The sequence below is a fragment of the Pyrus communis genome, chromosome 4 (assembly GCF_963583255.1).
Source record: "Pyrus communis chromosome 4, drPyrComm1.1, whole genome shotgun sequence".
NCBI lineage: Eukaryota > Viridiplantae > Streptophyta > Magnoliopsida > Rosales > Rosaceae > Pyrus > Pyrus communis.
This window is the reverse complement of record NC_084806.1, coordinates 8,013,118-8,037,050: the sequence shown is the minus strand read 5'-3', so window position 1 is coordinate 8,037,050 and position 23,933 is coordinate 8,013,118. Positions and strand designations below refer to the sequence as shown.

Sequence of the window (23,933 nt, the reverse complement as noted above, 5' to 3'; positions counted from 1 at the left end):
CCAGAAAAACATTGACAACTTTAGGAATGTGATTTGCTGCCGACTTGCCGCTGAAATTTGTAGGCTCAAAATCGATGCATAGGGCATCCTTATGATGTGTCTTATGCTTATTTTAATAAAGTCAAATCAAATCACACAATTAAAGAAAAAGTTAAAGGCAAAAGACAAAGCAAAACTAAAGGGAAAACGAGCGTCCAAGATTACGATGCTTGGGGAGCCTAGCCGAAGGCCCAATTAAAAAGGGCATTCATCAAACATTTAAGGACTACCATAATCAAATTTTCTTCATTTTTTACGTACTAACTTAAGAATCATATTTACTAAAAATCAAATAAATGAAAATTGTTTAATAAGCTGTAAGTAGTGGATAATTGACAATTTCAACAAAAATTAAGATTTATCGTATATTTATTTGATACATATGAATGATAAACTATCTCTAATTTAACTAAACTTTTACAAACATAATCTTCAAAAGCGTACCAACACTGGCCAAAGTGATGATTCGTTTCCTTTTACTTTTGGGAACACAAATCAAATGTGATATTCCGTGTCAGTTATAGTTGGTGCCTCGTGGCAAACGGGAAAACAAAGCTCCATTCCTCGTATGAGCAGAGAGAGTCCGCCACGTCCTACAGTACGAGAAAGCTCCGGCGAATACCACGTTGCCTTCTATCCCTTCTCCTCACTCATACCTGTCATCCTCCTGTCCTCTGTCTAAGCTCATATTTTTTCCCGACAAAAAAAAAAAAAAAAACAACAACAAAATTCAATATACAAAAAGAGGGCAAAAAGAAAAAATATTCGGAAAAATCGGCGATCGGAGACGTCGGGAGGGAAATCGCCACGGGAGCAGAGATCATTTCCCTCTCGGACGGACTTTTAATCACTACCCAACCTCTTCGTACACCTCTTTGGGTTTGGTGGCAACCGGTTCCGACTCGAGCCTCGTCCCCGATCCACACCCACTTTCCGATTTCTAGCCAAGCTGATCGCTTTCATGGCGTTTCAAATGCATTGAACAGAAAATCCCCTGACAATGTTGAATTTTTAAACCCAAACCCTTCTCCGTTCCCCACTTTTCGGGCGACTTCGGATTCGGTTCTCTTCTCCTCCCCGTCGAAAACCCAGAAAAGAAAAATTCAAACCGGCAAAAAGGTGCGTCAAAGGTTTCATTTTTTCTGAAAAATGAATATCGGTTCGGGAATTTTTGAGCATTTTTTATTTTGTTAATCTGGGTGTGTTTGATTCTAGTTGGATGCGACGGGCATTGTGTTTTCCGAACTGGGGCGTTGAGGGTTGGGGTGCTTGTTTGAGCGGCGGATCGTACGGTGGCTGGTGGGTCAGAATCCGATGCATTGAGGTGGAGGGATTGTAGGGAGGGAGGGGCCATGAGAAATAACGACATGGTCAGAACGCAGCAGGAAAGAATGCACGCAAATGCTCTGCCTCAGCATTCTGACTCCGACCGTCGGATTATTGACGCCCCTGGCCCGTCCCTGCTGCTTTATCAAGTTTGGAAAGGAAACAATGTAGGTGATTAATCTGTGAAGACATCTAATATTAATCACATTGCATGTAAAAACAACAGAAGATGAATACAAATCCATATATCTATCAGTTTACTTTCGTAATCCTCGCATTTCGTAGATTCAGCTGTCTTTGGATTGAAGCCCTCATGGCCTTACAATGAACTGATTCCGTCTGATTTCTTGCAGAAATTTTGCTTTAATGGAAGAATTATATTGGGTCCAGATTCGAGGTCATTATTCCTTACTGTGTCCCTAATTGTGGTTCCGGTGATCCTGTTTTGCGCCTTTCTTTCGCAAGGACTAATTCATCAACTCCCGCTCTACATTGGCATTCTTATTGTGGCTTTATGTCCAGTATTAGCAGTATATGTGAGTTCTTCATCTTAGACAACTTGTTTTTCAATTATTACAACTATCAAAGATGTCACGGTAGGAGGAAAATTGAGAGAAAAGAGGAGAAATTTCCAGCCATATACTTTGCAATTTTATTACCAAGGTTTATTTGAGTTAACTATCATATTGTTGTTTTTCGGACACCAGAATATGATAATATAATTCTTGAAACTCAGATGGAGCACAAGTGCACTTAAAGATTTATTTCCGCTTTAAGGCAAAGACAATCGGTAGTTTCATTGGTTTGTAGAGATGTTCTGAAATCATAATATGTTTTGCACGTTGGGTTGATGTTGGTCAAGTTTTCATTTTTGCCACTCATCCATGAAGAGTGCGGAGGGCAACAAGACCTGCCTGGTCTTACTCACCAATTGTTAGAACCCGTTAAACGAGTCGGTCCTATCTGTTAGTGTATGATTTTGATCAAATTGGTGCTGTGAAATAAGTTTATTTGCTCGACTTTTCTTTGAAGAGAATTTACGTTGTTTGCAGTGGTGAACTTTTGTAGGTATTTATAACTGAAGGTTACTTTTGGATGTATTTATAACTGAAGATTTTTGGCCTATCAACTAGTGCAGGTTGTGATTCTTCTCTTGATCACATCTGCAAGAGATCCTGGCATTATTCCTCGCAGCTTGCATCCTCCAGAACCAGAAGATGACGGCTATGTCTCTAGTATCTCTTCTGATTGGCCAGGAAGTCAGAATGGGCCTCCAGGCATACCACCCACAAAAGAAGTTATCATTAACGGCGTGATAGTTAAAACCAAATATTGTCAAACATGCATGCTATATCGCCCACCCCGATGCTCTCACTGCTCTATATGCAACAACTGCGTTGATCGTTTTGATCACCATTGCCCATGGGTGGGGCAATGCATTGGCAAAGTATGCTTCATTTTGATTGAACTAGCATTTTAGCTGGAATTTACAGAGTTATTCAATTTTCGAATTTTAATTTTATCTTCCGTAATATGATATAAGGTACAACCTTTTAGCAGAATCAAACCAATCTCTTAGTTGTGACTTGTCAAGTTGAATGTCTTTCACTCACTACTTGCACGGTTCATGCATCTAGGGTTGTGAGTTTCCAACACTCGATTCATCTTTAGCTCAAGTGTTTGTTGGATACGTTGTTATCTTTTCATAGTCCTTACACTGTTAAAGTTATTTTTTTTTTTTACAGAGGAATTACAGATTCTTTTTCATGTTTGTGTGCTCCACGACCGTTCTGTGTCTCTATGTCTTTGCGTTCTGCTGGGTAAACATCATGCAGATAATGGATTATTACCATTGCAGTCTCTGGAGAGCTTTTTCAAAGTCACCTGTTTCAGGAGTTCTAATTCTCTATACATTTGGAGCTGCTTGGTTTGTTGGAGGTCTCACAGGATTCCATATCTATTTAATCCTCACTAATCAGGTTCGTTGCTCTTTACCTTTGTTGCTGCTTGGTGTTCCCTCTCTCTCTATCTCTCTTAGAGGTAATTTCCACTTGTGTGCAGACAACATATGAAAACTTTCGGTATCGGTACAATCTGAAGATGAACCCTTACAATCGTGGGTGTTTTAGCAATATTACGGAAGTCTTCTTCTCTGAAATTCCGAGATCTAAACATAACTTCAGGGAAGTGGTCAAGGGCGATACTTCTTCTGTCTACACCACTTCAATGCCATCAGGCCATCCCATGAGCCCAGAGATGCCCAAAGCAAGTTCTGACATAGAAATGGGAAAACGAAAAGCTGTTGCTGCTGAAGATCTGGAGGATATACAAACTCAGATTGATAGTGTTGGTGGATTGCAGCGGTGTGAGACCCAGCCAAGACGTACAAAATGGGATCACAATGCCAACTGGGGGAGCTCACCTGATATACAAATGTTGGCTGCGGAGTTTGGAATGGAACATGGTTCAACAGACAGACAGAAAATTGAAGGGAGTATTAATCTGAAGAGCTAAATTATTGGTTAGAAATTGATGTTCTACTCTTACAGCCAAGGTAACAGCTGCTAACCTGGAGGATCGTAATTGGTTACCGACATAGTGCTGAACTCCCATGTTGGAAGGACGCTATCACAATCCAGTTCTCCATGGTAGGAATAAGAGCTCTGATTCAGATAAGTAGGAAGAGGAACTTGCATAGAATCAAACTGCCTTTATGGATACTTTGGGTCAAGTGTAGTGCTATAACGTTTTCAGCGAAACTAAGGTCCGCATCTACTCTATACATTATTCTTTATCAAATAACGGAAAAGCCTGTAGATTGTGGTTAGAGGTCCGGTGGTGGATTTGGTTCATGCGAGGGTTCAAGATTCATAGACATTTATGTGAGTTGTTTTTCCTTTTTAAGTTGGAAAGAACTGAAACTAATTTTTCTCCCAGAAATTAGACATGTGTAAACATTCTCCTGTGAAACTTTGTGTAATATGTAGATTGGTGATGCACAAAATCAAACTGACTTTAGAACAACGTAAAGTGTCGAGGTGTGACCTTTGCAAGGTTGTTTCGGTCACCTAGTGTAGGTAATATATAAAGAGATAGATATAGAGAAGCAAACACAAGATGTACGTGGTTCACCTTCAGTTGGGCTATGTCCACGAGGGTAGAGGAGTTCTCATTAATAATGTAGAGTTTACATAATACAAAGATTGAAGCATAATTATCATTAGTGTGTTCTAATAATGGGTTAAGTAGAATAATAGCGTTAGGAATTAGTTGTAAGAAAATGGTCTCCTTTTATAGTTGAGGAGAGTCTCATGCTTTCGTCCGTTGTTGATGTGGGACTCTTGGGAGTTTTATTCTGATGTTGACACGTGTAACATTGTGGTTGGCCTCCTGGTTGGAGAGAAACTCTTATGCTTTGGTAGTGGTGTCTCAACACGAACCCTTAGGTATAAAGTTGACCTTGGCTTGGTAGTTAGGGAATTAATGAAGTAAGGTACAAACATAATGAACTTTTATCTCTCAAAGTTTAACCATTGAGGCCCTCAGGAATCTAGTTAGGAGAGTGTGTACAAGGGTAGCGGCTGCATGTTTGACGTATAATGGTCGCTTTGTGTGTTCCGCTGAAAATGCGGAAGCTTTTGCTGCTAGAGATCGAGCAATTTACGCGGGTGCCGTAGATGACTCTTATTACAAGCCATTTTTTAAGGTTACTCTAGTTAATAGTGATAGAGAATGTTTTTGTCGAAAGTTTTATGCATGTTCATAGAGGGAAATAGTGTAGTCCCCAGATTAGCTTGTTAGGGTTAAGGAGCCTTCTGACTTTTGGGCTCTATTTGGAAGATTTATTTAATTCAGACTAAGGATGGCAACGGTTCGATTTGGGGACGAAAATGCTATATTCATTCTCATAACTACGAGAATTAACTATATCCATAACTGTAAATTAATCATCGGGGATTATCCATAACCATACTCACCGCTACCGGGTAACGAATTTCTCATCAATTAATGGTTATATTCATCTTCGTCAAAAATAAAAAATTATATTCATTCAATTGACGCACAATAATTTAGTAATACTAATTTCGTCATTAAATAGCCACATCTAATAGTATAAAAAAAAAAAAAAAAAAAAACAATGAATGTATTTTGTTGGGTATAAAAATAGAGAGCTGCTAGACCCACCCCACAACCTTATTTATCCACCCCATCTTATAATCTCACCCCTCATAAAAAGTTAAAAAAAATAAAACACTCTTTTCTCACCCACCATATTCCTAAAATGTCCATCAATTTAACTATTTTTCAAAAATTAAAAACTAGTATGTTTCTAATGATTCTTCAAAAGAGTGTTGATATTAAATCATAGTAATGTAACTGTGAAGATTTGAACATAAACATGGCTGCCTTGCACTGAAGAAGAACAAAAGTACAAGCACCAACTTGCTTTCTCCTTTCAAAACATCGTCCAAAATCATTGGAAATTCAGTGCCAGTTTTAGGTTCCATTGCATGTCTTGTAATACCCTGAAAAATTTAAATATATGAAATAGATATTCATAATTATGAATATGTGGAGAAAATTGAAAATAAATTGATTTATGATTATGGAAATAGAATTGGGAAATTTTAAAGTTTTGTTTCTGAAAATTATTATAAGTTACGTAATGTGTTATCGAGATTTTATGTTATTTTTTGAAAAGTATATTAATTTATTTGAATCTAGTTTTAAATTAAACTAGTTACGAAGTTTGAAGTTGGAAATTAATTATTTAAAATCCGTCGACCTTTTTAGGTCACAATTTATATTTTTAAATAGAGCTCGACCTCACGAACACATGCGTGCAAACTGCTCGTGAAACGGAGTTATAACGAAGAAGAGATAAATGAGCAAAGAAAAGGGTGCAATGGTCATTTGGCCAATTTCTGGAGGGCTCTAGATCTTCTGGAGCAGAGAGGAATGGAGCCATGTGGCGGGCTGTGAGAGAAGGAATTGGGCACGGCCCAATCAGAAAAGAAGGAAAGGAGGGAAAGGAGGAGAGAGAGACGGAGAGAAGGAAATGAGGTATCCTCTTTAACCTGCGTGACCCGGTCCGAGATACCAAGCTCCGACGCCAATTCCGGCGTTTTTCTGGCGAGTTGGACATCGCCACCTTCTTCATTCGACTCAGTGACTCCCCTTCTTCCAATTTCAACTTAAAATATTGGGGAATTGGATTTGATTTAGTGTAACCCGCATTGGTGGGTACGATGGGTCCGTGTCTTCGATTCCCCAATTCTGAAACAATTCCATCAAATTACTATCACCAATAGAATCCTATTGAGGTCTGGAATAAAGCCCAAACAATTTTAGGGGCGGCGGAGTATCGGAGGTGACGAATCGAGACCGCCCATTTATAGGGTTTCCGGTGGGTTCGGGGCAAATTGGAGCCTTTCCAGGCCAAATTGGACTTGACCACAGGTATAAAGTTTGCTATATTCTTTGAGATCTTCATTTTTGTAAAATTTGGGAATTTTTAGAAATAGTTGAATTTTCCGGTAAGTCGGGGCGGTTGGCCGCCACTGGCGGCTGTGCGTGCGGCAGTGCACGGCCAGGGAGCCTGACACAGCCCGACCGAGATCAGGGCGTGCTGGCCGTCACACAGAGGTGACGTAACCATGTGCACGTGCGGAAGCTAAATAGAATAGTAATAAAAAAAATGCGAAAAATTTAAAAACTAGCATACAAGGACTAAGAACAAGTGCTAGCGTAAGTGAGACGCTAAGTTCAGAGCAATAAGTCTACAGCAGTCCAAAAGAAATGTTTCGACAATAGTACACCCGAAGGTGACCCTACACTGATGAGTGTCTTTCAGAAATGCCGGGAAGCCCTCTGGGAAACCACCGAACCTGCTACTCAACTAGAACCTGGAGGGGCGCAAAACAAACGTGTGAGTGGGCAAAAACAAAGCTTTCGAAAACCATTTATAAAAATACTTTCTAACCCCTCGCCGTAAAACCTGTATACTTCCCAGAAATAAACATATATACGTAAAGTATATATATATGTCAATCATGCTCAAGAATATGCCATGTCGAAACCTCATAATGAAATGCAAGTGCTCAGGTATAAATCATGTAACATGTAATCTGGCAGCCGGAGTCACCTAACGTGACATGTACGGCTGCATCTAGAGCTCAAATCTCAAACTCAATAACTGAACCTGCCCACGATCCGACTCGTTAAAATGTGGATGAACATGCCTAAAACTTCATATCGTTAAAATGTTCCAGTTCAAATCAAACATCCTCCACATATATTACAAACCTAATCTCTGAGAAATCTTCATATCTCAAAGGTCATCCCAACCTTTAAGAAGCCCGTGGGATTGCCATCACCTCATCTCTCCTTGCCCAAAGTTTTTTCGCAAGAAACTGTAGGCATAGTTGACAACTATCTTCTTGAACATCGATGAGTTCTCTTCTGCTACCACCTCTGCCTCTGCCAGCAGATGTGCTATCCGGTGCTCCATGGCTGCTTGCACAAAGGACTGCACGCAAAGTAAAATGTTTTGTGCACAAAAGTGGTAGCACACAAATTACTGATTGGATTCCGCTCAATGCAGAACGGACTGCATGCAAATTAAAATGTTTTTGATCTCTCTAGCAAGAAAAATGTTAAGGGATACAATCATCATTCATTTATTCGTTCAATAAGTCCAGAATTGCATGCCATGAAACTAGTATTCATCCTTACCACTTGGGCTAAGCCAAAGGCAAAGAATGGATTTTTGAAGCCTTCGGCTTAGCCCAAGTGTATATATAAACCAAATTGCTCACAAATGCAATTTTATGGCTAATCCAATGGCATGCATGAACATACATTGCTTGTAAATTAGTGTCGGAGCCACACAAATTAACATATTGAGAACACATTAGGCAATATCTATCACACAGTCATTAGTTTCCTCACACCAGTTTTGGCTCATTTTAGATCACAGATTCACAAACACTGTGATCTCATATCTCATAGGTCATTCCAACCCTGAGAAGCCGAGTCCGTGGGATTCTCATGATTTACTCCCCTTGCCGAAAGTTTTTCCTCAAGAAACTGTAGGCATGGCTGACAACTAGCAAGTCCTGCCACATAATGGCGTAGTAAGGAATTATTCGGTGAGGGGGCTAAGCTAAAATTATTATACGAATCAATTTTTTAATCTTTTGTTGCTTACATAAAGTTATATAATAGTAAACCTGAAAGTAATAATTTGAAGTAAGAAATTTATACTATGTTTCTAGACTTAGCCTTGTACTTGGCTCCGTCAGTGCTGCCACACTCGCTTTAGGAGCAAGTCTGACCACACTACTACAGAAAACACTTTGCGCGACGAAATAAGTTTGTTGCGCAAAGTACAATTTCGCTGCACAAAACCTTACACGACGAAAGTTTAGTCGCTCAAAGCTTGTGAAGATTGGGTTTGAACGACAAAAATTAATCTTTGTCACGCAAAGTAGCTTTGGGCAACGAAATATTTCAAATTTTAAAATTTTTGTTTTTAAATTTTTTTAATTAAAATAAATAAATTTAATATTTTGCGCAACAAAATATTTTGTCGTGAGGTTTTTGACCTTTTGTTTGATTATTTCTCTTATATTAATTTGTTCAAATTTTTACTTTTTTAATTTAATTTAATTGTATGATTTTATTTTTTAATTACTTTAATTTAAATTGACATATTCAAAATAAAATTACATATGAAAAATAGTGATCAAATATATATATATATATATATATATATATATTCAAAATGTACACATAAATTAACAAATTACAATAATAAAATCCTAATACAAGTCTATTGTGGTGGTAGTGGTAGAGGATATGTTTCGATAGCGTCCTAATCCTCAACTTTAGTCATCAAAGCCTCGACGATTCCCTACATAAAAACAAATATGGTCAAATAACAAAAAAATTAACTTGGCATAATCTCCCTAAAATTGGTATACCCCAAATCCGATCCCAAACTTCACTCCTCACCCTAAACTCGACCCCAAACCCTGCACAAAATCAAAACTAACCCCAAAAACACATATTAATGAAATTTTTTTTTTTGGGGAGAATATACCTTTTGGCAAGATTGAGAGTGAGTGAGAATGAGAGGGAGGAGTGAATGTGAGAGAATTAGAGGAGATAGTGAGAAAGAGATGAAAGAATGAGTGAAAGTGAGAGATAGTGAAGAGAGAGATGAGAGATTAAGTAAGAGGAGTGAGTGTGAGAGAGAAGGTCGGATTTGGGGAGAGGGAAAGAGAGAGGAGAGGTAAGAGTAGAGAAAGACATTGAGAAAATGGTGGAGGAGTTATTTTGATTTTAAAAACCGTATCACTTTGCGCGACGAAATATTGGTCGCGCAAAGTCTGAATTTTCTTTTAATTTTTAATTTCCCTCGTCCCATTTTTGGTGCCCGTCCAAATTTTTAGAGTTTTGCGCAACGAAGTGTTGGTTGCGCAAAGTTTTGCGTGACAAAAAATTGGTCGCGCAAAATCTTAAAAAAAAAAAAAAAAAAAAAAAAAAAGTCCCACATCCCATTTTTGGCTCCCGTCCAAATTTAAGGATTTTGCACGGCGAAATATTGGTCGCTTAATGTCACATCCCGACTCCGACGTAGCACGATATTGTCCGCTATGGGCCACGCCCTCATGGATTTGTTCCTGGGCAAGAAAACCTCACTACCCAAAATGCATCATGCTAGGAAGAGAGGGGCATGTACATATAAGGCTAGGGACTAACCCTCACCCCGCTGATGTGGGATACTACAATCCACCCCATTTAGGGAAACCGACGTCCTTGTCGACACATCCGAACGGACGGTGAGTCTGGCTCTAATACTAAATTGTCACATTCGACTCCGCCGTAGCACGATATTGTCCGCTTTAGGCCATACCCTCACAGATTTGTTCCTGGGCAAGAGAACCTCACTACCCAAAATGCTTCATCCTAGGAAGAGAGGGGCATGTATAAATGAGGCCAGGGACCAATCCTCACCCCATTGATGTGGGATACTACAAGTCTTAAAAAAAAAAAAAATTAATTCAAAAATTTTCCGCATCCCATTTTTGGTGCCCGCCAAAATTTTTAGAGTTTTGCACGACGAAGTGTTGATCATGCAAAGTCTTAAAAAAAAATAAAAAAATAAAAAAATAAAACAAAAACTCGCGTGTCCCATTTTTGGCTCCTATCCAAATTTAAGGATTTTGCACGACGAAATATTTATAAAAATAATTGTTATGAATAATAAAAAATAAAATTATTTTATTTTACAATTTAAAATAAATAAGGTTTAGGTGACCAAATGTGTATTCGTCGCGCAAAGAAAATAATAAAGGAATAATTTAGTTTAACAATATAAAAATAAATAAATAAAAAGTAAATAAGAGGCGACGAAATATTGATATTCGTCGAGCAAAGCTTTTAAAAAATAATGAAAACTTGTGAAAACAACTATATCTTAAAATTTATAATATAAAATAAAATAAAATAAATAAATTGGTTTGCGTGACGCATGTTTGCATTATTACGTCGCGCTATTGGTTTTTGCACAACGACTCCATTGTGGCGTCGCACAAGTTATATGTATATATATGTGTGTGTGTGTATATACATATTTTTTTTTTAAATTATTATAAAGTTTACTGAAAATGTGACTTTGCTCCCTTCAAATTCAACTTTTTTTACATAAAACCCACAATAATATATTTTTCTAACAAAAATCCGATCCAAACTACAATAATAATTTTAAAGCTACTAATAAATATATATACCATTCAATTTCTTAAGTGTTGTACGTACAAAATAAATAAATTGAAAGCGACTTAATAAATAAATACACACACACCATTCAATGATCCAACCGTCAATGTTTGTATATACTTTGAGATTGTATACGCCAAAAATCTCAATAAAAAAAAAAAAAAAAAACATTCAGAGATCAAGTAACGGAACAAAACTTTTCGATGGTTATAATAAAAATCACGATTTAACGGTTATTTTAACTCCGATTTTGATTTTGATTTTTTTTTTTACAGCTACACTCCTTGACCCTATATGAATACAATGAATGAATTCGATCTTCAATTTAACATATTTATACAAGTGGATACCACAACATCTTATGTTATACTTAATGAAAGTATAAATAAACTCTTAAGTGTTAGTGAATCTATTGTTTTGATGGGATACACATCCTACGAAACTAGTTTCAACGATCTAACCGTCAAACTTGTTTGTATATACTTCGAGATCGCATACACCGAAAAACGCAAAAAACAAACATTCAGAGGCCAAGTAACGAAACAAAACTTTTCGACGGTTATAAATGAAAAATCACAATTTAACAGCTATTTTAACTCTGATTTTTATGATTTTTTACAGCTACACTCCTTGACCCTATAGGAATATAATGAATGAATTTGATCTTCAATTTAAAATATTTACACTAGTGGATACCACAAAATCTTATGTTATACTTAATGAAAGTATAAATAAACTCAAAGTGTTAGTGAATCTATTGTTTTGATGGGATACGCATTCTATAAAACTAGTTTCAAAGATCCAACCATCAAACTTGTTTGTATATACTTCGAGATCGCATATGCAAAAAATCACATAAAATAAACATTCAGAAATTTGGTAACAGGACAAAACTTTTCGACGGTTATAAATGAAAAATCATGATTTAACGGTTATTTTAACTCCGATTTTGATGATTTTTTTTACAGCTACACTCCTTGACCCTATATGAATATAATGACTGAATTTGATCTTCAATTTAAAATATTTACACTAGATATTTAATGAAAGTATAAATAAACTCTTAATTGTTAGTGAATCTATTGTTTTGATGGGATACGCATTCTATGAAACTAGTTTCAACGATCCAACCATCAAACTTGTTTGTATATATTTCGAGATCATATATGCCAGAAATCGAAAAAAACAAACATTCAGAGACCAAGGAATGGGACAAAACTTTTCGACGGTTATAAATGAAAAGTCACGATTTAACAGTTATTTCAACTCCGATTTTGATGATTTTTTACAGGTACATGCCTTGACCTTATATGAGTATAGTGAACTAATTTGATCATCAATTTAAAATATATATTTTCTAACAAAAACCCGATACGAACTAAAATAATTAATTTAAAGCTACTTAATAAATATATATACCGTTCAATTTCTTAAGTGTTATATGTACAAAATAAAAAACGAAAATAAATTGGTTTAGGTGACGAAATATTTGGATTATGTCACGCAAAGATTTAAAAAAAAATATTTTATTTATTTATTTATTTTTGTAAAAACTTTGCGCGAAGATTTCGTCGCACAAAGTCACTTTGCACGACGATTTGTGTTTCATCATGCAAAATTTCGTCATGCAAGGGTGTTTTTTTACTAGTGCCAGCAAATTTCTTACTGGTATCATTGATAATCTCTTTTGAGAAAGGATCCTTGTCGGATCCTCTTTATGAGGATTCTGGAGATCCTCCAATCACATTCGTTCATCGTGCATTGTGCGGTCAGTTTTTTTTTAGATACTGTTTATATTCAATTTTAAATATAAAAAATTTACAATGATTTATGACCGCACGATGTACGATGAATAGATGTGATTTGAGGATCCCCGAGATCCTCACAAAGTGGATCTGGCAAGGATCCTCACTCATCTCTTTTGAAGCAAGATCATGTCGCTTGCTATTGTGTTCAACACTTTGATTCTATACCATGGTTATGTTGAAATGAACATCAGAGATTTCGATGGTACGGTGATAGGATCAATCGTGCACTCGCGTAAATTGATCAATTGCACATATTATTTTGCATTTCTTGACCTTTTATGGATGAGTTTATACATCATGAATGGTCTCCTTTCACATTGTAGTACATTGTGAACGTTATAGCAAAAAAAATGATTGTGCTATCCACACATCTTTTTTTTTTTTTTTTTTTTTTTTTTACTTTTCACACTGTTAATTTATGTCATTTCATTATCTTTAATTCATTTAATTCGATGACAAAAAATTATAGGAGTAATGTGCAGAAGATAAAAATCAGTATGGATAACACCACCCTAAAAAAAGAATTATTGTATTAGAAAGGAATTCGAAATTGGATTATATACTCTAGGTCCATATTCAATTCTAAAACTTCATAACGTTCTAGAAATTTCTTGGGGCACATTAAGGGAAAATGTCGCGTTGTCGTAGGTTGTATACATCCGTGTCCAGTAACATCTAAGATTTACTCGGTCGAAAAAAAGATGAATCACCGAATGTATGCACCCGCATGTCAGTATCTATAAATGCAAAGACACTAGAATTTCTTGAAGCGCAGGGGGTGGGGGCTCAGTAGTCCTATAAAAAAGACACCAATCCGACCGAAAAATCAAGAAGAAACCAAACACTACAGCCAGACCCTGACTAGTGACTATTTTTGTGTGTCATAAAGGCCATATTTTTGTGTCATACAGGCCATATTTTTGTGTGCGCGCGTGTGTTTTTATAAGAATTCTACGTACTTGAACTAAACTTAATAATATCTTCATCAAGTGGAAACATTTACAAAAATATACAGCAACCAAATTGCTCACAAAAAGCAATTTTATGGCTAATCCAATGGCATGCATGAACATACATTGCTTGTGAATTGGCGTCGGAGCCACACAAATTAACATATTGAGAAACACGAACATTATGCAAGATCTACCACACAAGACACAACCACTAGTTTCCTCACACCGGTTTTGGCCCCAAAGTACTCTTAAAGCAAGACTTATTTGTTCATTTAAGATCACAGATTCACAAACACTGATCTCATATCTCATAGGTCATTCCAACCCTGAGAAGCCTAGTCCGTGGGATTCTCATGATTTGCTCCCCTTGCCTAAAGTTTTTCCTCAAGAAACTGTAGACATTGTTGATAACTATCCTCTTGAACAATGACGAGTTCGCTTCTGCCACCACTTCTGTCTCTCCCAGCAGATAAACTATGCCTTTCTCCATAGCCTCTTGCACAAACTGCATTTCCTCGGCAGCTCCTTTGACGGGTGCAGAGACTATTCCGTTAGATGTTGACCTAGCAGTATTGAATGATAGAATGCGCCCAGATGAAAGACGTGGTTGGTTAACTTGTTGAACTGATTCTTCAGCATTGAATGACTGTCCAGTTGAAACTGCCTCATTTGTTATTTCTCCATCACGAGCAAAGTGCTCATGGCGGATAAATTCTTTCAAATTCTCAACTAATTGTTCCTCAAACTCTTTGGGTTCCTCCATTCTGTCATTGTAACCATACCTAGCTACACAACGGAACATTCGGTAATCTCTTGGCTCCAACTGTCGAAATAGAAATCTTTCCTCCAATGCCACTTTGCTGAATGGAATAGGTTTGATCGACACAATAACTATAACAGAGTGGATGGACGGTATGTTGTTAACGAAGTGAGAAAATATAGGGGGAATCCCTTGCACAAGCTCAGAATATAGAAGTCCAATTCCTGGCACACGCTTTATGTTGGGATCAGAGGCCAATTGTTTCATGTATTCACTAGAAACCTTATTCTTGAGCTCGAACATATATCTTTGATGGTGCACATAATGCCAAATCCCCATGATTACCATAAGGAAAAAAGAAAAGACCAGAGGAAGGTAACCACCGTGAACGAATTTGTACATCACCGCAGATGCATAAACCACCTCGATACAAAAGAACACCATAAAGAACAGACCAATCAACCATATGCTAGTTTTCCATATCACTAGCATTATTAGAGTAAGCAAACATGTTGTTATCACCATAACACTAACCACTGCAATTCCTGCATCACGAAAGTGACATGTCAATTTGGCAATCTATAAATTTTCTGTATTACAACTTAAATGTTAGTACACTAGAGTAGATAGTAACTTCAGATAATGCATTTTGTTCTGCTTACCATACGCATTGCCAATTTTTTCCGTGGTCTTGAAGGCTGCAGTGACTATTACACAAGCAACCATGAGCAGGTAATTGATCTCAGGTATGTACACTTGACCCTCATACTTTGCAGAGGTATGAACAACCTTAACTCTTGGAAAACAACCCAAACTTAGGGATTGAGATATAATTGAAAATGCTCCAGTTATCATAGCTTGGCTGGCAATGATGGCAGCTGCTACCGCCACAACGAACGTTGGCCAGTACAAAGGGTCTGAATATTACATCCCAACGAAGTTAGTTAACTAAGTAATCGTTCAATCATAGTCAATTGTAACCACAATAAGAAAATTTCTGATATGGGCAACTATAATCACCTGGTATTGAGTCATAGAATGTGTTCTCCACCTTCCCTGGGAACTTTCTGAGGAATGCTGCTTGCCCACTATATGCAATTATTAATGCAGGAAATGTGACGAAAGAGAAACTCACCTGCAAACGTATTACGGTGAAAAAATGTTGGTTACTTACAGAGTTCACCTCGCAGAATGTGTTTGAGAAATGGGATTGGAAGACTGTTTAATTGTTTTCCTTACTAATCCAATTTATTTAGTGTATTAATTTTGGACATTGTCAACTCAGTTTCTCTACTATTAAATTATTCATCTCTAGCTTAAAATTAGTTTTCTTTAGGAGAAACCAATATCAAATCCACCTATTTCATAAAAAAAATATTCGATCCAGGAATAATTCTTGGCGTTATGAAAAAAATTTAAGTACATAGGGTAATACTTACTTGGATTGCTTTGACACTGAAGTGACCCAGATCAGCAAACATGGCCTCGGCCCCTGGTTTAGTTTATGTAACTAGTTAAATCCATATATTCACAAGGAGATTAGGTAATTTAAAAGTATACAAAAGGAGTTAATAAATATATATTTACCAGTAATGCAGAAAAATATTCCCCCAAGGGATACCCATCCCTTTTTCCCATTTCTTCTAAAGAAATCGATGATGTATTTTGGATTGAATGCACGTAATACACCAATGTCATATTTGAATAAGTTGTAAAGACCGATGCCACCGATGAACACGAACCACACCAGGATAATAGGTGCAAATGTGATTCCAACTTTATCAGTGCCAAATTGTTGAACAGCAAACAGTAAGATCAAGATTGCTATAGAAATCCCCACGACAGCATCTGGATTGTTCTCAGTCAATGTTAGCAAGTGTCAGAAACCGCTAACAGAAAATATATGGGAACCCTATAAAACTTGTATATATGTGCATGTTTTTTTTCAAACGCAAGATGTTGGTGTGAATATTTGTAATTAACTGCTCTTTGCATATTATATTCTAGTACCTGAGCCTAATGACTTGATCCCGCTCACAGCAGAAATAACTGCAGGTAAATTACACCTTTGGGTCAACAGTTGTCCAGAAAAAAAAAAAAGTATTTGTACATTTAGTTACCCACATACTGTTCTGTATATAAATTATCCATAAGGTATTATTATTAATTAGTTGTTCAATAAGTAAGGAAGTCCAAGGTTGTGTGCCAATTTAAATACTAGCTAATTACCTGAAATGCAAGGAGTAAGAACCCCATCTCCAATAACCATTGAAGTTCCCATAATGGTGACAAGGAAAAGGATGTATTTGGCAATCTTACTATTCTCGAGCTTCTTCTTGATGCTTTGGGATCGTTTTAACTCATTGGACGGTGTTTCAAGTTTGTAGTTAGATAGCTCCCTGTCTTCTGGTTGGTTATTTGGAGTTAAGCTCACCTTCGCATGTCGGCATATCAAGGAATACAGTGCAAATGTTCCCCCTACAAGTTAATATACTCAATTAGTTTGTTTAGGTAATTTATTAATGATGAATATATTAAGTTAATGACGGTGACTTGGTAATTTCTTGCACGATCCGATAATCTGAATTGAAACGACACAAAAATAACTAGTTTTGGGTTAACACGTTAATTAATCGTGTCATTGTAGGGTCCTCCGTTAATAACTCGTTAATACCGGGTTCTTATCAGGTTTATCCCCGAGTAACCCATTTCAACCCGTTAAGAAAACAAGTAGTTTGATAATTTTAAACTATTATAAAAACCTTACTAGTTACTACAACAACCATATTATTTAATCTCACATAAGTGTGATTAAAAAAAAAACAACACATTAAAAAATTCATAATAATTAATTTATATGTATGAAAAATGTGAAAAATATGGAAACGCTCATGATTATATCTTTTACGCTTTGATGATACATACATCGTTGTTTGAATTTTTAAAACCCTACAAACCCTCGTGAACAGTATTTTGGGGGGAGTTCAAAATAAATAAAAATTCATAATAATTAATGTACAAGTGAAAAATGTAAAAAGAATATATAGAAGCTCGTGATTACGTCCTCTACGCTTAAACAATGATTACATCGTTATTTATATTTTTAAAACCTTCTAAACCCTCACTAATAGTGTTTTTTTGTTTGAGTGCCTAATTAATAAAAATTCATAATAATTAGTGTAGAAATATGAAAAATGTAAAAAAAAAAAATATATTTATAAAATCGCTTCGAATGACAAGCTTTACAACTTTCGTAAAGCGGTCAACACTGAAATTCTACACTGTAATCCAAAACCCTAGATTTATATATAACTATCGATTGTCGTATACGCTCTATTCTTCTCACCATATTTAAATTTTCTTTTTTAAAAGGCATGATCTTTTAATGGATGCAGAAAAATGGACGGTTTGGATCGTTGATATCATGTCCAGATGTTTATGGTCAATTGAAATTTGAGGGATGTTATATAGTTTCTAGAGACTTTATAAACTCAGAGCAATATTTTCATTAACTGTAAAAGTCTAAATGTGATATCAACGATTTGAATTGTTCATCTTTCTGTGTCTTCTAAAATATCATGTTTTCAATAAAGAAAATTTGAAAAGAAAAAAAAAACGGTGAGAAGAATGTAGCATAAACGTAAACGACAATTAACGGTTAAACTAAAAACTATTATTTATGGGATTATGGAGATGAATTTCAGAGTTGACCTCTCCACAAAAGTTGTAGGGCTTGTCATTACAATCGTTTGTTTGTTTGTTTTTTATTTTTATTTTTATTTATTTTTATTTTTTAAATTAAATTAAATTAAATTTTTTACACTTCTACATTAATTAAAAACTATTAAAAAAATCTTACTTCAACATAGCCATAGGATTTAATCTCCCTTCATTTTGCATATCCTTGAACATTTGATATTTTATAGTAATGTACTAATATTTTTTCATTAAACTCTTATTTTGGGTATATAATACTTGAAAGACAAATCTGTTTTTATGTTTGAATTAATATTTATGTGACAATATAGTATGTAAATACTAATTTAGTGTTACGCTTCTCATTTGATTATTTATTGAAGTGAAATATATTTTTCTTTAACGAATAACAGGTCGGGTCATATTACTCGTTAATATTAGCAAGTCGAGTCCAGGTCAAATCATATTACCTGTTCATTTTAACGAGTGTTACACAACACAACCCATTAAGATCATGTATGTCATGAAAACGATATGAGCGCAAAAAACACAACACAAACGTCAGGCCTAAGTGTCGCGTATACGAGCCATGTATGAATGAGATTAGATGTCAAATATAAAAAAATGTAATACCATCACATCACTTAAAACAAAGTTTGATGGGTATCAATCTTACCATCACCATTGTCATTAGCCCATAGCACGATGAAGACATACTTAAGTAGGGGTACGAGCGCTATGGTATAGATGATGAGAGACAATACTCCTATAACATCGTCAGTGTTGTCAATACCATCAGTGAAAGTGGTAGCATACACATAGAGCGGAGACGTCCCTATGTCCCCATACACAATCCCCATGCTCTGAAATGCCAAACTCAATGTTCTATGCCAGTTATTTACCTGCAACAAAAGTGGATCAAAGTATAAATTTGAAGAAGTCTTACTATTTGCACCAACCTATTTGATCACTTTTCATACTATATATAGAAAATTCTATATTTCAATCCCTAAAGAAGATTACTTTTAGAATAAAACCGTGTATAAAATTAAAAACTAACTTAATCCTTGGTATTTAATTTTAACGTTCAAATATTAATTAGGTTATAATAATTATTGAGCTTTTTGTGCGTAGGTTATATATTTATTTCTATAAACAATAAAAATATTTTTTGATAATTATTATTAAGTAAAAGTCAGATATTATCATCTATTTTTCATTGTGCGTGAATTTCTCTATATATATGTATATGCATGTTACGTACCGACACATTTGTACCAAAACTTATGTATCAACATTCGTACCGAAACTTATATACCCCAAAACTTATGTACCGAGACTTTCGTATTGAAATTTATACCTATACAATCGTACAAAAACTTATGTATGATACAATCGTACCGAAACTTATATACCGATATAGTCGTACCAAAACTACGTACCGAACAATCATACCTATGAGTTTTTTAAATATAAATTGTTTTTGTATTGTTGTTGACTTTTTTAATTATAAAAAAATTGAATTTTGAATAAATTTTTATCTATTAATATGATTGGATGGAGCACCAAAAAAAAAAAAATAATATTATGGATGGATAGAAATGTATAGTAAATTTGCTATAAATATATATATATATATATATATATATATATATATATATTTTTAGTACAACGATATATTTTACATTAATGGAATGAGGAATTTGGTTAAGCCATGCAATAAACAACCTAATAAGGACTTATATAAAACCATCCATGTTAAAATCTAAACAGAATCTTATTTAAACACTAAAATCCAAAAACCCCTACTATATATTGGTATTACATAACAAGATAATACCATACATGAATAGTTGAGATTGTTGTTGCTCATAAATTGGGGTATTTTACATCAATAAAACTAAAACAGCGATCACCCAAAAAAAAAAAAAAAAAAAATTGAAGAATTGGTAATTTGTGATTTAAAAGGTTATTTGATACTGTCATATTTTGAAAATGGATCTTTAGGACCTTTCGAGCAATTGGATTAAAAGCTTTGGTTTGGCATGACAATTCATTGATGAATTTTGTATATGCTTATCATTGATAATTAATTTTTATATTATCAATTAATTTTACAATAAAATTAACTTTATTTAATAATTATATTTACAAGAAAAGTTGCTATGCAACAACCCAATCTGAACGTGGAGGAATTTTTCAAGATGACAGGTATACACACAAGCATGGCAAGTGGTGTTCCCCAGTATTCACTTATTGACATCTGTAAAGTAACAATTAAAATAGAATAACTCTTTTAAAAGTTAATTATTTTGAAAAAAATAAAGAAACAGTCCAGTTCCCGAGATAGACCCACCACCCTTTCTCCTTCTTCACTATCCGCGCCGACTACCATTGCCACCATTCCTCCCGTAAAACCATCAATTTCATCTTTACAATTTTACTCATGCTTTATTATTTTTTAGATCAATCAAATATAAAAATAATTTAAAATAAGAAAAAAAACAGGATTAACCGATGGGGATTGCGCTGACCTCACAAGCCCTTGAATCGGAGGCCGGCGACAACAGATCTGAGGGTGCCGTGAGTATCATCGGGTTACATGTCGACATAAGAGTAGGAGAGAAAGAGAGGGAAGAGTAAAAAAGGTATTGGGTGTCGCCGGCAGAGTCACAGGGCGACGGTTGAGGTGGGTGTTTGGCGTAGAAGGGGTAAAGTTGGAATACAATTAGGGGTAAATTTGGAATTCAGAAAATAAAAAATTCTGGTTACTCAACAGAAAACTTAAAAAACAACGTGGCAAATTTTTAATTGAAACGGCTAGCTGTCACAACTGTATTAGTTGGGAATTTCAAGTCAACTTATGTTCCAGATACATGGAAATTTTTTTTTATAAACGTGGACGGATTCCAACAAATTTCAATATTTTATGACGTTTTAGATATTTAATTATATGTTTAATTCATTTCCAATTAAATTTCAATATTTTATTAGTTGGAATACAATTAAGTTTCTGGGGTTATGTTACATTACATTGGTCATATTGGCTTTTAAATTGTAACCTTATTCAGACTATCAATTAAATTTTTGAAGTTGGATTTCACCTTATTCTATCGAATTTGATCTTGTTCAAATCTGCTTCTCGTACTTGTATGCTTTGTCGGAGATGGTAAAAATATTTCAAGTAATTAACTAAAACTTTGAAATCCATGCTGCAATATGATGCATGGTAGCCTTGACCTGGAAAAGAAATGATGCATGGTAGCTAATAACCTAGACTGACCTGTGAGCCGTGCCTTCCATTCATGGACACTCTTCCGGCCTCCAAATTGAGAGAGTCGACATGGCGCAACTTTGCCCATGATCCTTTTCTCTCCTTCAGTTGCTGGTTCGTTATTTCTTTTGCTTCTTCTGTCTCCCCCTCTGTCGGGATCGCCACTTTCTCCGCCATCTCTTTTGTTTTTCTACTACTCTTCCTGCACTTGTCCATCTACAAACTCATTGCGTGTCGTTTTATAGGCAAAATCAGACCCGGTTGGTACGCTTATTCAACTTCTGACGTGCTACGTACCTTGATTTATTTATTTATTTATTCTTCATCAACCTACAAATTGATTTTTGTAGACGTTTCATTTAATCATTATCGTTTCAATTATAAAATTTTCAGGTTTTCCACCGTACGTTGTTTTTTTAAGTGCCCACCACACGTTGTTGAACTCACAAAGTCGCATATTCTCGTAATTTACAGTAATTTTTTGTGCATTAAATTTTGTTGTCATATGTGGCAATTAGTTTGTGTTATGCCACTAATTACGATTAACATCTATTTAGACAAAAAAACTCAAGCCGATATACCATTTCTCTTTTGGTAATCATGCACTAAATTGAGTGTGCCGATCTAAACAGTTCCATATCTATTTTGTTTGTACTGCAGGAATTGTACAAAGACGGTTTACAAACGTAATGAATTTCTTGACAGGTCCATATATTTTTTTTTCTATATTCATTTTGTTTAAGGGAGAAGATCCTGTACGCTAAAGAAAAGGGTGAAGATATATAGTAGACATAACTAAGCATTCAAAGGAGAATCGCACTGAGTCACTATCTCTATGAATCAAACCTCTTTTACAAGTAAAAAGTATCGCCCACTTAGACCGTAGGTAGTATTAAACTAATAGTTGGTAATAGATAATATAATATTGTTAAGCAGCTAATTATGGAGCATTTGACAATAGATAATATAATATTGTTAAGCAGCTAATTATGGAGCATTTGACAATAGATAATATAATATTGTTGAGCAGCTAATTATGAAGCATTTGACCAACTAACTGCGAATCTCGGACAAAAAAAAAAAAAAAAAAAAAAAAACCTCTTAGTCTAATGGTATTTTCAATACCTTAAGGGTGCGTTTGTTGTACCAGAGTATCTTGGACTGAACTAACTTCAGAGTTTAAGCTGGATTTACTTGGCTTGGACTAAGCTGGATAAAAATTATAAAGCGTTTGGTACATCACCGGACTAAGAAACATGACAATAAGAACATTCATTTTATTTGATTATTACAATTTTATTTTGTAGGTATTTCTATTTATAAAAACCTAAGTAATCCTAAAAATATTTGTTTGACCATTTATTAATTTACTTTTGCCCTTAAAAAAACTAAAAAGTAAGAAACAAAAAATGAATTAACATCAGTCATCTGCCCTTCTTCCTCGCAAAGAGATACGAAGTCATGTTCATAAAGCAAGCAAGACCATTGTTTCTTTCTCAAAGCCGTTCTTCTTCTTTGGGAAGCAAAACCCATGAAAATATTTGATTACTGTGGAACAAATAGGAAAGAACCTAGTAAATTAATCAAACCCAAAGTCATAACTTCATTTGAACAACATGAAAAACCCAGCCAAACCCATAAACTTTCTTGCCATAGAACACAAGAGAGAACATTTTCGTTATTTTGCAATATATGATAGATGGGTTCCAGAGTTAATAACGAGAGATAAAAATGTAGCTAATGGGTTCCAGATCAGGGGTGGTGGCGGCTCTCAATTTGGCCTAGTTTTGTAGGAGATCAACGAAACGGCGATGTAGGAGTCCGTGGAAGGGGGGCTACGACGAACACTGCTTTCTGCGAGAGCATGAAGTTGTAAGCGAGAATAGTCCCGGTAACATCATGCGTTCACTCAGGGTTAGATAACGCGACTTAGTGAGGCATTTAGTTGACACGAGTTAAGACTTAGCATCATTTTTTGCTAATCTTGTCCCACGCCAAACATGGAATTGCAATGCCGGCTAAGCCAGCCCCCTCTAAGGAGGCCTAACAAACGGTGCCCAAGAGATTCCAAGTTTAATATTTCAACCCTCACTAATAAAACAAACATCGTAACTTTGATGTTTACCTTTAACACCACATTCATCTTTATAATACACGAGTCTAGGATGAGTTTGAGGGCTGGTTCCTTATTTGTATTATGAATTTTAAAATTGGAAATAAAAAATTGAGTTAAAAAAAAAAAAAAGATTCAAAATAATGGAAATGCAAATTAAAAAAAAAATGAAGAAATA

At 35.3% G+C, this 23,933-nt stretch overlaps 2 protein-coding genes across 2 annotated transcripts; one reads left to right on the top strand and one right to left on the bottom strand.

Moving 5' to 3' along the window:
- Positions 1-390: 390 nt before the first annotated feature.
- On the top strand, positions 391-4,576 carry LOC137731813 (probable protein S-acyltransferase 6). The gene is made up of 6 exons (XM_068471040.1): positions 391-1,158; positions 1,255-1,532; positions 1,719-1,901; positions 2,504-2,812; positions 3,111-3,344; positions 3,427-4,576. The coding sequence occupies exons 2-6, from the start codon at positions 1,392-1,394 to the stop codon at positions 3,877-3,879; spliced, it is 1,320 nt and encodes a 439-aa protein (XP_068327141.1). The 5' UTR covers positions 391-1,158; positions 1,255-1,391; the 3' UTR covers positions 3,880-4,576.
- A 9,637-nt stretch (positions 4,577-14,213) lies between these two features.
- LOC137730476 (potassium transporter 5-like) lies at positions 14,214-21,820 on the bottom strand. The gene is made up of 9 exons (XM_068469466.1): positions 21,652-21,820; positions 19,045-19,270; positions 16,902-17,150; positions 16,683-16,721; positions 16,260-16,520; positions 16,112-16,164; positions 15,693-15,807; positions 15,335-15,589; positions 14,214-15,217 (listed from the first exon to the last, which is right to left on the bottom strand). The coding sequence occupies exons 1-9, from the start codon at positions 21,817-21,819 to the stop codon at positions 14,214-14,216; spliced, it is 2,370 nt and encodes a 789-aa protein (XP_068325567.1). The 5' UTR covers position 21,820.
- Positions 21,821-23,933: the final 2,113 nt, after the last annotated feature.